The sequence below is a fragment of the Ranitomeya imitator genome, chromosome 6 (genome assembly GCF_032444005.1).
Source record: "Ranitomeya imitator isolate aRanImi1 chromosome 6, aRanImi1.pri, whole genome shotgun sequence".
Classification (NCBI taxonomy): Eukaryota; Metazoa; Chordata; class Amphibia; order Anura; family Dendrobatidae; genus Ranitomeya; species Ranitomeya imitator.
This window is the reverse complement of record NC_091287.1, coordinates 21,158,655-21,177,927: the sequence shown is the minus strand read 5'-3', so window position 1 is coordinate 21,177,927 and position 19,273 is coordinate 21,158,655. Positions and strand designations below refer to the sequence as shown.

General features: G+C 38.2%; 1 protein-coding gene across 1 annotated transcript in view; it reads right to left on the bottom strand.

Annotated features, from left to right (window-relative positions):
• AGMO (alkylglycerol monooxygenase) overlaps positions 1 to 19,273 on the bottom strand; it is a 250,034-nt gene that overhangs the window by 105,086 nt on the left and 125,675 nt on the right. Inside the window, exons 8-13 of the mRNA XM_069729308.1 lie at positions 18,045 to 18,110; positions 15,823 to 15,902; positions 9,306 to 9,440; positions 8,643 to 8,759; positions 7,460 to 7,542; positions 6,397 to 6,502 (exon numbers count right to left, since the gene is read on the bottom strand). Of these exons, the coding sequence (XP_069585409.1) occupies positions 6,397 to 6,502; positions 7,460 to 7,542; positions 8,643 to 8,759; positions 9,306 to 9,440; positions 15,823 to 15,902; positions 18,045 to 18,110 (587 nt within the window). The remainder of the gene's footprint in view (positions 1 to 6,396; positions 6,503 to 7,459; positions 7,543 to 8,642; positions 8,760 to 9,305; positions 9,441 to 15,822; positions 15,903 to 18,044; positions 18,111 to 19,273) is intronic.

Sequence of the window (19,273 nt, the reverse complement as noted above, 5' to 3'; positions counted from 1 at the left end):
CTGTTGGTTAGTTCTACAGTATCCAGTATCCCATAGCTTAGGACTTCAGTCACTGGGTTAGTTCTACAGTCCCAGGTGTACAGTGGAATACTTCTATAGTCTCTAGTTTCCAGTTCTTTGGAGCTTCATTCTCCAGGGTACTGTGGGTTAGTTCTACAGTTCCTGGTGTACAGTAGCTTAGTTATATAGTCCCTGGGGTACAGTGGGTTAGTTCTACAGTCCCTGGGGTACTGTGGGTTACTTCTATAGTCTCTAGTTTCCAGTTCTTTGGAGCTTCAGTCTCCTGGGTACTGTGGGTTAGTTCTACAGTTCCTGGTGTACAGTAGCTTAGTTATATAGTCCCTGGTGTACAGTGGGTTAGTTCTACAGTCCCTGGGGTACTATGGGTTAGTTCTACAGTGTCTAGTATCCCGTAGCTTAGGACTTCAGTCCCTGTTGTACAGTGGGTAAGTTCTACATTTCCTGTTGTTTAGTGGGTTAGTGGTTAGTTCTACAGTCCCTGGTGGACAGTGGGTTAGTTCCACAGTCCCTAGCATACAGTGGGTTAATTCCACAGTCCCTGGGGTACTGTGAGTCAGTTCTATAATCTCAGTTTATAGCTTTAATCCTTGGGGTGCAGTAGTTCAGTTCTACAATCTCTAGTATCCAGCTGTTTAGGGCTTCAGGCGGGTTCCTGTTTTTTTACACCCATGTGTCCTTAAAGGAGTACCTAAATAGCGTAAAAAATCCATTATGTGGTATGCCTTTTAATTACAAGTTTAATAGCGCACCATGTGGTCAGGAATAAAATTGAAACTAACGTCCACATGAATATTTCTACTGTATATCACTATCATTTCATGACATAGTAGCCATTGTTAGGTATTGAGGCCGATGTATGCAGTCAGCTCCCACACTCCCCCTAGTGGTGGCTGCAGATGCAATTTAATAATTTATCTCTATTTCTGAAGCAGGATCTCTGTATCAGCAAAATAGATGTTTCATATAATCTGAAATTAAACAATTCCATATTTTTAAAGTATTTAGGAAAAAATAACATCATATTATTTATATATCGTATAAAAACACAAAGCTCAAATTTGAAATCCAATATGTAGAAGACTCCAGATTCCAGGCTCAGCAGGGAGCCCATTGGACTGAATTTACTCTGGCTAAGAAATAGGAAGTTTATGGAGTATGAAAATTTTATTTTCCGATTTTTAGTCTTCTCTTGTCAGTCACAAGTGCTCTGCTGCGCCAGGGAGATTCATAGCTCCCAAAAGACGGACACTTCCCATAGGTCTCATCCAGCAAAGAGCAGATATCACAGCGAGGAAAGATCACTGCAATAACCGAAATATAAAGAAATCTCCCCAATGATATAAAGCTGCAGACACAGGCTGATAATATACCCCAGCGATCCGGCCAGCGCTTACAGGCTCCATTGTATGCAGCATTCAAATGCCTAGGAAACCGGCCACCTCTGACAGACTGCAGAAGTGGCCGGTAACCTAGAGAACGATCTGTAAACTATAGAATTAAAATTTCCTCCATTCTTCAGAAGCTAATTGCAAAGTTCCTAGTTTTTACATGCACTTTGCAATTTTTTGGGCCAATTAATAAGCAAAGAAAACCCCTTTAAGACAAGCGTAACGTAAAAAACAGTCCTCCTACAAAATAAGGCAGAGCTTCATGTTCAGTGAGCTCATGGGTATCTATTCCCTTCAGAAGGTGTCCTTTCCCCAAGGCCGCAACGATGACGTCATACCAGCGCAACTAATCAAAAGCAAGTATGATGGCAGGTAAGAGGCAGATCCCAGTGCCCCCGTCCAGAAGCCCGAGATCACTGACTATTTGTTATTTTATCTTTCTGTCTATAATCTATCTATCACCCCCCTAAAGTCAGTACTTTTTAGAGCCTCCTTTTGCGGCATTTTGGCCCATCATTAAGGCAAAACTGCTCCTGCTCCTTCACATTAGATGGTTTCCTCTGGTGAACAGAAATCTTCATGTCTCACCACAAATTTTCCATTGGATTAAGGTCTGGGCTGTGACTCAGCCACTCGAAAACATTTACACGTTTCCCCTTAAACCACTCGAGTGTTGCTTTAGCAGTGTGCTTTAGGTCATTGTCTTGTTGGAAGGTGAACCTCCGTCCCGGTCACAAATCACTGACAGACTGAAGCAGGTTTTGCTCAAGAATATCCCTGTATTTCGCACCATCCATCTTCCACTCGACTCTGACCATTTTCCCGGCCCTTGCTCTGGCAAAACATCCCTACACAATGATGCGGCCACCACCATGCTTCACTGTGGGGATGGTGTTATTGGGGTTGATGAGCTGTCTTGGTTTGAAGTCAGACATAGCATTTACCTTCTAGGCCAAAAAGTTCATTTATTGTCACATCACCACAGCAACTTTCTCCACACATTTGGGGAGTCTCCCACATGTTTTATGGCAACATTCAAAACGAGCCTTACAATTTTTGTGTCCAAGTAAAGGCTTTTTTCAACCCACTCTTCCATAAAGGCCACCTCTATGGGGTGAACAGGCAGCACAGCGGCTCAGTGGTTAGCACTGAAGTCTTGCAGCGCTGTTGTCCTGGGTTCAAATTCCACCAAGAACAACATCTGCAAGAACTTTGTATGTTCTCCCCGTATTTGTGTGGGTTTCCTCCTGGTTCTACAGTTTCTTCCCAGACTCCAAAGACTGATAGGGAATGAAGATTGTGAGCCCCATTTATGACAGTGATGATAATGTCTATAAAGCGCTGTGGAATCAGATAGCACTATATAAGCAAAAACATAATAAATAATAATTGTGGTCATATGGACAGATACTCTAGTCTCCGCTTGGGAACTCTGCAGCTCCTTCAGGGTCACTTTTGGTCTCTGTGCTGCCACTCTGATTAATGCCCTCCTTGCCCAGGCTGAGAGTTTTAGTGGACGACTTCTCTTTGTTTGGTTTGTTGTGGTACCATGTACTTTCTATTTGATGATAATGGATTTGATGGTGCTCCGGGGGAATATCAGAGATTGGAATATTGTTTATAACCCAACCCTTACTTGGACTTCTCAACAACTTTGTCCCTGAGATCTGCTTTGTCTTCATGGTGCTGCTTGGAGATCTCCTTAGTCTTCATAGTGTAGTTTGGAGATCTCCTTGTTCTTCACGGTCTTGTTTGGAGATCTCCTTGGTCTTCATGGTGTTGTTTGGAGATCTCCGTAGTCTTCATGGTGCTGTTTGGAGATCTCCTTGCTCTTCATGGTGTTATTTGGAGATCTCCTTGGTCTTTGTGGTGTTGTTTGTAGATCTCCTTAGTCTTTATGGTTGTGTTTGAAGATCTCCTTGGTCTTCATGGTGTTTGGAAATCTCCTTGGTCTTCATGGTGTTGTTTGGAGATTTCCTTGGTCTTCATGGTGTTCTTTGGTGATCTCCGTGATCTCCTTGGTCTATATGGTGTTGTTTGGAGATCTCATTGGTCTTCATGATGTTGTTTTGAGATCTCCTTGGTCTTCATGGTGTTGTTTGGAGATAGCTTTGGAATTCAAGGTGGTGTTTGAAGATCTCCTTGATCTTCATGGTGTTGTTTGGAGATCTCCTTGGTCTTCATGGTGTTGTTTGGAGATATATTTGGAATTCATGGTGTTGTTTGGAGATCTCCTTGATCTTCATGGTGTTGTTTGGAGATATCTTTGGAATTCATGGTGTTGTTTGGAGATCTCCAAACTACACCATGAAGACCAAGGAGATCTCCAAACAACACCATGAAGATCAAGGAGATCTCCAAACAACACCATGAATTCCAAAGATATCTCCAAACAACACCATGAAGATCAAGGAGATCTCCAAATAACACCATGAATTCCAAAGATATCTCCAAACTACACCATGAAGACCAAGGAGATCTCCTTGGTCTTCATGGTGTTTGGTTAGTGGTGCCCCTTGTTAATGGTGTTGCAGCCTATATGGCCTTTCAGAAAAGGTGAAGTGTATATAGTGACAGACATGTTACACTTAGATTGCACACAGGGGGAAATCCTGTCACTAAGCATGCAACTTATGAAGGGAATTGCTTGCACCAGAAATTTTTAGGGGCTTCATTGCAAAAGGGGTGAATACATATGCACATGCCAAATTGTAATTATTTAATCACATAAATGTAATTTATGCCTATATTTTATTCTGCCGCAGCTGTATAATGTATTGAGTAATTGCCTTTAACTCCACCTTACAGCAAATTTACATCACAATATCAATTTCATTTTGCTCCATTTCTTTTTTTTTAAGTATCCTGTGTTTTTTCTTTTTTCTTTAAAAAAAAAATGTCTGAAAATGATTCCTTAAAACAGACGCACACGTCCCATGCAACTCAAAATTTATTCCACATACGTCTGAAAACAATTGGTTTCCCCTTTATAGCTCGCTCTGCATTCATATGACACTTCATAAACTTCTTCAAACTCCATCTTGAAAACCACTATCCCTATACCTGGTAAGCGCTGGAACACCTAAGAAATCGATGGTGGAGATCAGACTGGTTTATGAAGTGCAAGATTTCTGGAGCGGATCTGTGCAGTGGAAACCAAGAGCAGAGGCTCAGCGAGCATAAACATGCCATAAATAGGGGGATAGACATGGGTCAAAGCGAGCCAAACACCGCAGAAAAAACACACCACTAATGCGCCTTGTTATGGGGAAAGGAAAAAAAACTATTGTGATGAAATCACAAGCAACAAACTGATGAAAAACATAAAGATATGTTGTGTAAAATTAGAACCATGAACCGACTGTAAATAAGCACAAAATAAACACAAAAAGCCAAAAATCATTAGAATTTGTTACTTACATTTCTTAAGAGGGTGATTTTTTTTGTCTTATCAAAATGAGAACATCTGAAATTATGTGGCCAATCTTATTAATTTTTCTGTCTATCTATATATCCATCTCTTTCATTTTACTTCTATCTATATATATTTATATTTCTTTCTTTCTATATATTTATCTATTTGTATCTCTCAGAATTCTAATATCTATTATATATCTATTATCTATTAATTTATATATTATCTATCTATTATCTATTATCTATTTATTATGTATCTAACTATTATCTATCTATTATCAATCTAAATTATCTATCTATTATCTATAATCTATTATCTATAAACTATCTATTATCTATAATCTATCTATCTATTATCAATCTGTCTATAATCTATCTATTATCTATATTTTATCTATTATCTATCTACCATCTATATCTTATCTATTATCTATATATCTATATATCTCTCTATATATCTATCTATTATATATGTATCTATCTATTTATCTATTATTTATCTATATATCATTTATATCTTATTTATTATCTATCATCTATTATCTATCTATTATCTATCATCTATCTATTATCTATCTATCATCTATCTATATTATCTATCTATCTATTATCTATCTATCTATCTATCTATTATCTATCTATCTATTATCAATCTATTATCTATCTATTATCAATCTATTATCTATCTATCTATTATCTATCTATCTATTATCAATCTATTATCTATCTATCTATCATCTATCTATCTATTATCTATCTATCTATTATCTATCTATCTATCTATCTATCATCTATCTATTATCTATCTATCTATTATCAATCTATTATCTATCTATCTATTATCTATCTATCTATTATCAATCTATTATCTATCTATCTATCTATCTATCATCTATCTATCTATCATCTATCTATCTATTATCTATCTATCTATTATCAATCTATTATCTATCTATCTATCATCTATCTATCTATCTATCTATCTATTATCTATCTATTATCTATCTATTATCAATCTATTATCTATCTATCTATTATCAATCTATTATCTATCTATCTATTATCTATCTATCTATTATCAATCTATTATTTATCTATCTATCTATCTATCTATCTATCTATCTGTTATCTATCTATCTATTATCTATCTATTATCTATCTATCTATCTATCTATCTATCTATCTATCTATCTATCTATCTATCTATCTATCTGTTATCTATCTATCTATCTATTATCAATCTATTACCTATCTATCTATCTATCTATCTATCTATCTATCTATCTATCTATCTATCTATCTTTCTATCTATTATCTATCTATCTATTATCTATCTAATATCTATTATCTATCTATCTATAATCTATCTATTATCTATCTATCTATTATCAATCTATCATCTATCTATCTATCTATCTATCTATCTATTTATCATCTATCTCTATTATCTATCTATCTATCTATCTATCTATCTATCTATCTATCTATCTATGATCTATGTATCATCTATCTATATTATCTATATATTTATTATCTCTCTATCTCTTGTATTCAGTGTCGGTTTTCTTACCTCACATATTGCTGTGAAATTGGGAATGTCCGTCGTTAAGTATCCATGTCTTTGAAGCATCAGGAATAAGAAACATCGGACGGTTTCCAAAACTGCTGCTTTGGGTCTAAAATGAACATATATAAAATAAATAAAATGCATTTTCTCTAGAATCATATACTATATATCTTTTTAATGGTAAATTCCAGTTTCAGCTCATCAAGCTTCGTATCATGAGGTTACACATCTGCTCTCATTTTTACCATATCTGCCCCCTGCTCTTGTGCTGGGCACACAGTGGGGTACAATGGGGGACATTAGCGGGATATTTGGGGTACACTCCGGAGGAGCACCTCTGACTGAAGGCTCCAATGTGAGGTGCACAGTGTTACAGGGGGGTCTTTTTACAATATACGGCTCTATATGACACATACCGGGAGATAACGTTCTGTGCTCATATCTGGGGATTTTCCTGGAATTTAGCTCAAAAGTTAACTGAGGATGAAAAAAACTGAACCAAAATCAGAAATTAGAGGAATGGTATGAGCTAATTCAAAAATGGCCGCCGACGAGACTGCACTTCCTGTTGACGATTTTTCAAAAATGGCAACAACAAAAAACACAAAAAAGAAGAGAAATATGGTTACAAAACATGGAATGCTGCTAGAATCTGTGATGAACATAAACATGGATGATTCATAAATTGGACAGTGAATCCCTTTAAGAATCAGGGATTAAATGCCCCTACAAATAACGGAGGTGGCCACAATTATAATCCATCCCTTTAAAAAGGAAATACAAATGCTGTACTGAACACATTGCCGCGCCGTTATCTTAGCTGGTATTTGGGTTAGTGAAACGGGCTGAGCTGCAATTCCACACACGACCTGTAGAAGACAATGGCGCTATTTCACAGAGAAAAAAAATTGCCCTTTATTTCCCCTTTAAGCTTTTAATTGGATGATTCTGAATGTGTAACTCGAGTTATTACATACTAATATTTATTTTTCATAACACTGGAATTCCCCTTTAAGAACAATTTATATATAAAAAAAAGTAGTGGATTAATAAATGAAGTGCTCACTTGTTCTCCAGGATGTATCCAAAAGCTGTTAAGGTCAAGAGAATGTAAAGAATCCTCACAAGAAGTATTGTTTGCGTTAACACCTGCAAATAGAAAAATAAAAAAATATAATATCCTTAAAAAGGGACCAGCCACCAGGTCACAAGTGTTCAGTTTTTGCTATTATTTTATTCCTACTTTTCCCATGAGTATCATGTGTTTTTTTTTATTTAATCCACCATACAGTTCCACAGATAGGGGAATTTTTATATATTACACATTTTTATGGTCTTTCTTAGGGAAGAGGGTAATAATATAGGGCAGCCTAAAGACACGCCCCTGAGGATCCTGGAAGGAAAATGCTACCCTGGTGAACACCATAAATATAGGATTAAAAAAAAAAAGAACATACTTGTGGGAACAGCAAGAATAGTAATATACATATAAAAAAGGACTATTGACCTGGCGACAGGTCCCCTTTAAACCCATCTTGACCAGATTACTTGTTTTAATTGCATAGACACTTTTAGTATTTTTGCACCCAAAGGTGGTAAAGGATTTGTTGCTTTTTTATGTTAGGGCATTTGTTTTTTTACATAATTTTCATATCAATATGTTTCCCTTATTTCCTTCGATTAGATGCAAAATGCTAAAAATAAAAAAAAATAAATGTTTATTTGTGGGTGATCCGTGCAGGTGATGGATACAATTTGGGTTGACTGTAGCACTGCGTATATTTAATTTTTTATATGTAATAATTATATTTTTTCTACACAAAATATTATTATTATTATTTGCATATTATGCCATCCCAAGAAGTCATAAAAGACTATACAATTTTTTTTTACTGCAAAGTTGTTGTTTTTTTTTTTGCATGATACTAAAACCCTGGATACAACAAAAAAAATCCAATATTTCAACTGTATAAATGACACTCAGAAATCCAGAAATCAACCATGTCATTGCCAGATCTAACAGAGGCCGTGTGCAATAAACAATTATGTGTGAAAAAGAAAGACAGGAGGAAATGGGACCTGCAAGTATTTGATTTATTATTATTATTATTATTATTATTTCTGATTTTATGTCAATATTAAGTTATTTTTATTTCATTTTTTTTATACTTTTTGTAGCCTTTTACGTATATTATTCATTCTCAGAATCTGTAACAGTTTCCAACATTCTCCGTAACATAAAAACTTACAAATTTAGCTTTAAACATGTGCTGATAGATGCCAAGGAGGAGAATAAAATGACCCATCGCATATATCTGTGAGGATGTTGACAGTGTTGGGTCATAGGGTTTTTCATCTCCGGTAACCTGCAATCAATCAAAAAGTGCACAAATGACTGTAAGTATATGAAATACTGAATATAGGGACTGCAGTATAGATTCTCTTCAGCCAGGGTTCCTCGAGGGCGGAGTTAACATTGAAGAAACATAACAAATATTGAAGAAACATAACATCCCCGAACCTTTATTGAAAGACAATAATCTAAAGGTTGTAATAAAAAAGAGAAGGGGTTAAAAAAAGAAAAAAACCTTATTATACTCCCATATTCTAGGACCCTTAAATTAGACATTAACCTCCTAAAATTGATTAATACTCCAGCAATAATTAATTCTATGATATGTATCAATATCTCGCTCTTTACTGGCAGATTTGTCCTATAATTGGCAGAAATCATGGGACACATGAACCCATAGACATGAATCGGCCCCTTTAGCCTTGGAGCATTGACAGCCTCAGCTCCACGACACCAACAAACAATACGTTTATCACCCTGGAATTCGGCTACATTTTCATCACTGATGTTTTGGGATCTAAAAAAAAATATAAACTTACATTGAAATATAATAACGTACTTTTGGAAGTTCTTCCGCGAGTCCAAGCCGAGGTTTTCCCGGTCCCCATCCTGGTCCTTTAAATATTACAGACAATTTGTTCAAGAAACCAGGCGTGCTCCAAAATGTTTTCCACATGTAGACACAATGCTGCAACTATAAAAACATATAAATGTCACGTGAATTCCTCTAATCGATACTCCTGGAAATAGTCACAAAGTCTGATGACAGACACTGAAAGCCCATAAGAAAGGTGACACGTCTCTAGTGAGTGCAGCTCTGGAGGATAATAAAGGATGTAACTCAGGATCAGTAAGGTAATGTATGTACACAGTGACTGCACCAGCAGAATAGTGAGTGCAGCTCTGGAGTATAATACAGGATTTAACTCAGGATCAGTAATGTAATGTATGTACACAGTGACTGCACCAGCAGAATAGTGAGTGCAGCTCTGGAGTATAATACAGGATTTAACTCAGGATCAGTAATGTAATGTATGTACACAGTGACTGCACCAGCAGAATAGTGAGTGCAGCTCTGGAGTATAATAAAGGATGTAACTCAGGATCAGTAATGTAATGTATGTACACAGTGACTGCACCAGGAGAATAGTGAGTGCAGCTCTGGAGTATAATACAGGATGTAACTCAGGATCAGTAATGTAATGTATGTACACAGTGACTGCATCAGCAGAATAGTGAGTGCAGCTCTGGGGTATAATACAGGATGTAACTCAGGATCAGTAATGTATGTACACAGTGACTGCACCAGCAGAATAGTGAGTGCAGCTCTGGTGTATAATACAGGATGTAACTCAGGATCAGTAATGTAATGTATGTACACAGTGACTGCACCAGCAGAATAGTGAGTGCAGCTCTGGAGTATAATACAGGATGTAACTCAGGATCAGTAATGTAATGTATGTACACAGTGACTGCACCAGCAGAATAGTGAGAGCAGCTCTGCGGTATAATACAGGATGTAACTCAGGATCAGTAATGTAATGTATGTACACAGTGACTGCACCAGCAGAATAGTGAGTGCAGCTCTGCGGTATAATACAGGAGGTTACTCAGGATCAGTAATGTAATGTATGTACACAGTGACTGCACCAGCAGAATAGTGAGAGCAGCTCTGCGGTATAATACAGGAGGTAACTCCGGATCAGTAATGTAATGTATGTACACAGTGACTGCACCAGCAGAATAGTGAGTGCAGCTCTGGAGTATAATACAGGATGTAACTCAGGATCAGTAATGTAATGTATGTACACAGTGACTGCACCAGCAGAATAGTGAGAGCAGCTCTGCGGTATAATACAGGATGTAACTCAGGATCAGTAATGTAATGTATATACACAGTGACTGCACCAGCAGAATAGTGAGTGCAGCTCTGGGGTATAATACAGGATGTAACTCAGGATCAGTAATGTAATGTATGTACACAGTGACTGCACCAGCAGAATAGTGAGAGCAGCTCTGCGGTATAATACAGGAGGTAACTCAGGATCAGTAATGTAATGTATGTACACAGTGACTCCACCAGCAGAATAGTGAGAGCAGCTCTGGAGTATAATACAGGATGTAACTCAAGATCAGTAATGTAATGTATGTACACAGTGACTGCACCAGCAGAATATTGAGTGCAGCTCTGGGGTATAATACAGGAGGTAACTCAGGATCAGTAATGTAATGTATGTACACAGTGACTCCACCAGCAGAATAGTGAGAGCAGCTCTGGAGTATAATACAGGATGTAACTCAGGATCAGTAATGTAATGTATGTACACAGTGACTGCACCAGCAGAATATTGAGTGCAGCTCTGGGGTATAACACAGGAGGTAACTCAGGATCAGTAATGTAATGTATGTATACAGTGACTGCACCAGCAGAATATTGAGTGCAGCTCTGGGGTATAATACAGGAGGTAACTCAGGATCAGTAATGTAATGTATGTACACAGTGACGCACCAGCAGAATAGTGAGAGCAGCTCTGGAGTATAATAAAGGATGTAACTCAGGATCAGTAATGTAATGTATGTACGCAGTGACTGCACCAGCAGAATAGTGAGTGCAGCTCTGGAGTATAATACAGGATGTAACTCAGGATCAGTAATGTAATGTATGTACACAGTGACTGCACCAGCAGAATAGTGAGTGCAGATCTGGAGTATAATACAGGATGTAACTCAGGATCAGTAATGTAATGTATGTACACAGTGACTGCACCAGCAGAATAGTGAGTGCAGATCTGGAGTATAATACAGGATGTAACTCAGGATCAGTAATGTAATGTATGTACACAGTGACTGCACCAGCAGAATAGTGAGTGCAGCTCTGGGGTATAATAGAGGATGTAACTCAGGATCAGTAATGTAATGTATGTACACAGTGACTGCACCAGCAGAATAGTGAGTGCAGCTCTGGGGTATAATACAGGAGGTAACTCAGGATCAGTAATGTAATGTATGTACACAGTGACTGCACCAGCAGAATAGTGAGTGCAGCTCTGGAATATAATACAGGATGTAACTCAGGATCAGTAATGTATGTACACAGTGACTGCACCAGCAGAATAGTGAGTGCAGCTCTGGTGTATAATACAGGATGTAACTCAGGATCAGTAATGTAATGTATGTACACAGTGACTGCACCAGCAGAATAGTGAGTGCAGCTCTGGAGTATAATACAGGATGTAACTCAGGATCAGTAATGTAATGTATGTACACAGTGACTGCACCAGCAGAATAGTCAGTGCAGCTCTGGAGTATAATACAGGATGTAACTCAGGATCAGTAATGTAATGTATGTACACAGTGACTGCACCAGCAGAATAGTGAGAGCAGCTCTGCGGTATAATACAGGATGTAACTCAGGATCAGTAATGTAATGTATGTACACAGTGACTGCACCAGCAGAATAGTGAGTGCAGCTCTGCGGTATAATACAGGAGGTAACTCCGGATCAGTAATGTAATGTATGTACACAGTGACTCCACCAGCAGAATAGTGAGAGCAGCTCTGGAGTATAATACAGGATGTAACTCAGGATCAGTAATGTAATGTATGTACACAGTGACTGCACCAGCAGAATATTGAGTGCAGCTCTGAGGTATAATACAGGAGGTAACTCAGGATCAGTAATGTAATGTATGTACACAGTGACTGCACCAGCAGAATATTGAGTGCAGCTCTGGGGTATAATACAGGAGGTAACTCAGGATCAGTAATGTAATGTATGTACACAGTGACTGCACCAGCAGAATATTGAGTGCAGCTCTGGAGTATAATACAGGATGTAACTCAGGATCAGTAATGTAATGTATGTATACAGTGACTGCACCAGCAGAATATTGAGTGCAGCTCTGGAGTATAATACAGGATGTAACTCAGGATCAGTAATGTAATGTATGTACACAGTGACTGCACCAGCAGAATAGTGAGTGCAGCTCTGGAGTATAATAAAGGATGTAACTCAGGATCAGTAATGTAATGTATGTACACAGTGACTGCACCAGCAGAATAGTGAGTGCAGCTCTGGAGTATAATACAGGATGTAACTCAGGATCAGTAATGTAATGTATGTACACAGTGACTGCACCAGCAGAATAGTGAGTGCAGCTCTGGAGTATAATAAAGGATGTAACTCAGGATCAGTAATGTAATATATGTACACAGTGACTGCACCAGCAGAATAGTGAGTGCAGCTCTGGAGTATAATACAGGATGTAACTCAGGATCAGTAATGTAATGTATGTACACAGTGACTGCACCAGCAGAATATTGAGTGCAGCTCTGGAGTATAATAAAGGATGTAACTCAGGATCAGTAATGTAATGTATGTACACAGTGACTGCACCAGCAGAATATTGAGTGCAGCTCTGGGGTATAATACAGGAGGTAACTCAGGATCAGTAATGTAATGTATGTACACAGTGACTGCACCAGCAGAATAGTGAGTGCAGCTCTGGGGTATAATACAGGAGGTAACTCAGGATCAGTAATGTATGTACGCAGTAGAGATTGCAGTATAATATTGGATGTGACTCAGAATCACTATAAAAATAAGTAATGAAATTTACGTACTTAGGGACTTAAGTTTTTATATAGATTATTTTTATGTGTATTGAAGCTCTTTTACAGGTTATGAATCTTCTTAATCCCTCAAATGTCTTAGAAAAATATATCTTCGTGTTAACATAATATAAAAAAGTTAAAAAAAGACATAACATTTCAGCCAATAAATGTTTATAAACACCAGGCGGCTCAGCGTGAGTCCCAGCTCTACACATTCCCCTTAGCAAATGAGGCGTTTTACAAGGCAGTGAGTCAGTATTTCATCCAGAGCTGTAATCAAGGAGGAAGGTGATGAATAGACACAAACTGGAACTCATCTGAGAGTCTTCAATGGTTAATTAGCATTGGTCGTCATCTTATATACAGAGTACAAAAAGGGAACATTATAAACAAGCAGCAGAGCCACTGATTAATAGCTTTGTGGTCCGGGGTTGGGGGGAGACCTCCACAGCTGCTTTAATGTCGCAAGGACATTTCCAAAGTGGAGTCAAAAACATAAACCTGAACGCCCACTCTACGGTTATGTGCAGCCTCGGTGGCCTCGGATTAGGTCCTACCCCAACTTTATGGACAGTTTATGAAATAAAAAATCATGAATGAGTTAATTTTTTAATTTGGACCCTGAATATAATTGAATAAATTCGATGCAATAAAGCCATTAAAAAATGGGAATTTGCTGGAGTTGAGCAAGAAAATTTGCAGGCTCCTCCCTGGTTCAGCAGCCACGCCGGTAGTCCTGTTACCTACGTTCTCCTCTTCTCATGAGTTGGTCTGTTGCAACACCATTGCTGTATCATGACATACTCATGACGTCGCACCTGGCATACTAATCAGAAGAGACACCGGGGATGTCGGCAAGCAGCAGAGAGTGTGCAGGGTCTGGCTTGGTCAGCCATGCACTGACCGATGTGGCCACTGAAACCAGTCCCTGCTGCAAAATTTTGGGCTCAACTTTAATTCATCTCACAGTTGAAAATCAATTTTATCAGATGAGTTAGATTAACCCTGCTGTTGTCTTCGGTCAAAAACGACCGACCTTGAACTTCAATATTCTTTAAAATATTCAAGATGCGGCTCTGAAACCCGTGGCCGACCGACCCATCCTCATTTAAGTCAATCAACCACAAGTTTCAGAACCGCATCTTGAACACCCCCAAAAATACCAAAGTTCAAAATCGGTCTCCCCAGACCGAAGACAACAGCAGGGTTAAACCATGGAAACAAAGCATTACTAAGAAGTATCATTAATTTACCTTTCCGTTTAGGTGTTTGTCACTTTTACAATAATGTCTACTGATGCGGTATCGGTGGCAACGCAAGAATATGCGGTGGACAAAAATGATGTGGATGTCCACTGCTTATTTTATAAAAATGGAAACAACATCCAATCAATGAATTTTGAAAAAATTAGAAATATGTAGGACTGAGTGATATTACAATATACTAATGCACAATAGTGCCCAAATAACACTGCCATACTGTGCTTATATGTCAGCGTGATATGTTGCATAGATAAGAATGATCAGGTCCTAGGTTTCCAGTTTCCAGACTAGTTGTTGAGTTTTGTGGAGGGTGAGTTAGTCCTTAGCTGGTAGAGAATGTAAGGCGTTTGCCCTCCAATAGGTCCCTGTCTTAGTCTTCAGTCCTTGGAGTGTGGGGAAAAAGAAGAAGTCCTCACAAATATGGGGAGAACATGCAAAATCCTTGAACATGTTGTCCATGTTGGGATCTGAACCCAAGACTGAGCACTGGAGGTCCCAACTGCAGTGATCACATTACAATTTTGAGAGCCTTCAAAATTAATAATATCCAGAAATGTAAAATTATACTAAATATTTAATGAAAAAAATCACCTGGTCATCAAATTTTTTTTTTTACTGGATGACTCATAACTGTGATACTTCATTTGTCCTGTGGTGGCACTGTAGGGAAATTAAACACTTGCTAGTTGGTTCCTCTACTGATCACAGCTGATCACTGGAGGATCCAAACATAGGATAGTAATAAATTAAAAAAAAAAATCACCTGGACATTGAGTATTTCAAACTTATTTACTGGATGGTTCAGAACTGTAATCCTTCATTTGTCCTGTACGGAAATTGAACACTTTCTAGTGGGTTCCTCCAATAATCACAGTTGATCACTGAAGGACACAACTGCAGTGATCAAATTACCCTTTTGAGATCTTTCAAAATCCATAATATTCAGAGAAATAAAATAATATTGAATGTTAAAAAAAAAAGTCACTTGAAGGTCAAACTTTTATAACTGTAATACTTTTTTTGTCCTGCGGTGGCACTGCAGGGAAATTGAACACTTGGTAGTGGATTCTTCCAATGATCACAACTGATCAATTAAGGTCCCACGTGCAGTGATCAAATTAACATTGAATTACCTTGAAGATCCATAATATACCCAAAAATAGACAATCACACTGAACGTAAAAAATTAAATAAAATTACCTGGACATTGAATGGGTCAAACGTATTTACTGGGTGGGTCAGACCGTACACAACTTTGTCTTTTTCCGGCACGAAAGTTCCTTAAAAGCAGAAAATAATAAATCACGTTTACTAATTATATACAAAGATCCAGGTACCGTAATTAATTTTCCCTTCCGCATAATTTGTCTCGTTGATTTACCATTTTTCTCTCGACACACTGTTGCTGTTGTTAAGTCAACAAATGCATATAATTAGCTGCTTTAAAATGTATTTATAGGATAGCGTAATCTATCACTCGTATATATCATTTCATGGTGCTGATTGCCGCGCAGTCAGTCAGGAGCCAGAAGTTGATTCGGCAGCGCGAGCCAAGTATCATAATCCAGGGAGCTTAACAAACGCCGGGTGTGTGTAGCCGGAATATTGATGAGCTCTTACGTGCGCAATCCTCTCTAATTACACATAAAGGCTCAAAGCAGCCAGGAGAGCAAGCACCAGCCGCAGAAAAAAAAATATTACAATTGTGGGGGGGGAAACACAAACTAGACTAAAGTATATAAAAAATGTAAACATTAAAAAAAATAACAAAACACGTTTGGAAATTTTGTAAAAAAAAAATTACAGAAATTTTCTCACCATTGTTTTTTTTTAACTAATAGTAACAACAATTTCTTGCGTCTTTTTTTATGTCACCTTGTGATAAATTTTGCTACATATTGGGCAGTATGGGAACAGAAAAAGAGGTACTGAGCTGAGAAAAATAAAATCCATCTAAAAAGAATTAACAACTTAATAGAAAAGAGTGACTCGAGAGTTTATATATTTTTTTACATTTTTGGGCGGTATTTTGGGTTCATTTTACAAAGGGTCCAATACATTACACCTTTAATCTGTGTGATTCAGTTCAATTACGGTAGTTTTGGTTTATTAAACAGAACCTGTCACTTGCCATAAATATTCAATTTTCACCCTGGTGGAAATGCCGCTGTTCTCCTGAATCCGGCGTCACTTTTCTTTTGCTCCTGCTGCTCTCCGTTCCTGAGATATGGCTCCTTCTTTCCTAAATGTATATATTATTTTTCTTTAATCCAACTGGGTGTGGTCTTCAAAAAGGCACCCACGAGGAACACCTGAAGATCGCGCCCAGTTGTCTAAAAAGACTAGAACTATATACAATGAAGAAGTGGCCATATCTCAGGAACGGAGAGGAGCAGGAACAAAGGAAAAACAACGCCGGATTCAGGAGAACAGCGGCATTTACACCAGGTTAATAAAAATACATTACATATTGATGGGAAGAGACAGGACCTCTTTAAAAAAACTAAATTAATTGAGAAGAATCATTGGGAATTTTAGTGTAAAATGGACCCAGAAATACATTTGTAAAAATTGGCCCAAAAATGTGTTCACAAGAAAACCATGCAAAACCAGTGGTGCAGGGCTGGGACAGAGTGGGCAAATGATTAAGCCACATAAGGGCTCATTGATTTACATACTGTACTTACCAGCGGTCTTAATTTTTAATCCCGGTAGATGGTTGGAAAAACCACTTCATAAAGTGGGCATTTGGGGGTGTTTCGGGGCATTTCTGGAGGCAAAACTTAAATATTCTCATTTTTATTTTTTGGGTAAATAAGCATTTAATGGATTCACCAAGAGTCTTTTCACCCCTTTAATCATTTGATTTTTCTTTAGGTTACTTTTTTTTTTGTGCTACACATTGATGTTTTTGGCACCAAATTTTTAATAACTGCACAAGTAGTTAATGAATTTTGCGCAAAATCAAAAAATGCTTTTCATTTTTTTCAACCTATTTTTTCAACGCAAAAAGTCACATATTCTGCTAAACTATTCCAAAATGTGCAGGCATACAGAAACTCACTCCAGTGGAAAACTAGAGTAAATCTGTGCAATTATTGATGACTTTTTAATAAGTTGTAATTGATGACTCAGCCGAAAACATCTGGAAACCCCAAACACCGTCCTCAATGATGACCATAGAAAAAAACAGACAGAAGCACATCAAATAGACTTTAAAAAAGGCACAAATAAAAAATGCGTTTGGAGCAAATCAAAAACAGGTGAAAAACTCCAAAAACAACAAAAAAGGAGCAAATATGATAATGAATGAACTTTTTTTCAATAAAAAAATATGGTGAAGTATCCATTAGTATGTGACTAACAGAAAGCGCGTTGTAATAAAAGGATAAGAGAAAGTTGAAAACGAGGTGTTCACTCACCAAATATCCGGTCCCAGATAATCAGTGTGCCGGCATAATTAGAATCGATGCAGTACGGGTTTCTACCTGTAAACATTTTTTGAAAGTTTATACATAAAAAATACTAACAATATTCTCAGTACATTGATTGGGTCAGTAATGGTGTTATAATTATCTGTAGTAGACGGTGGGCATGGTGTCAGCATTATGTGTAGTAGACGGTGGGCATGGTGTCACCATTATCTTTTATAGATGATGGGCATGGAGTCACCATTATCTGTAGTATACGGTGGGCATGGAGTCACCATTATCTGTAGTATACGGTGGGCATGGAGTCACCATTATCTGTAGTAGATGGTGGACATGGAGCCACCATTAACTGTGGTAGACGGTAGGTATGGAGTCACCGTTATCTGTTGTAGATGGTGGACATGGTGTCACCATTATCTGTAGTAGATGCCGGGCATGGAGTCACCATTATCTGTAGTAAATGGTGGGCATGGAGTCACCATTATCTGTAGTAGACGGTGGGCATGGAGTCACCATTATCTGTAGTAGACGGTGGGCATGGAGTCACCATTATCTGTAGTAGATGCGGCGCATGGTGTCACCATTATCTGTAGTAGATGCCGGGCATGGAGTCACCATTATCTGTAGTAGATGCCGGGCATGGTGTCACCATTATCTGTAGTAGATGTTGGGCATGGTGTCACCATTATCTGTAGTAGACGGTGGGCATGGTGTCATCATTATCTGTAGTAGATGCCGGGCATGGAGTCACCATTATCTGTAGTAGATGCTGGGCATGGAGTCACCATTATCTGTAGTAGACGGTGGACATGGAGTCACCATTAACTGTAGTAGACGGTGGATATGGAGCCACCATTATCTGTAGTAGATGATGGGCATGGAGTCACCATTATCTGTAGTAGATGCCGGGCATGGAGTCACCATTATCTGTAGTAGATGGTGGGCATGGAGTCACCATTATCTGTGGTAGATGCCGGGCATGGAGTCACCATTATCTGTAGTAGACAGTGGGCATGGAGTCACCATTATCTGTAGTAGACGGTGGGCATGGTGTCACCATTATCTGTAGTAGATGCCGGGCATGGAGTCACCATTATCTGTAGTAGATGCCGGGCATGGTGTCACCATTATCTGTAGTAGATGTTGGGCATGGTGTCACCATTATCTGTAGTAGACGGTGGGCATGGTGTCATCATTATCTGTAGTAGATGCCGGGCATG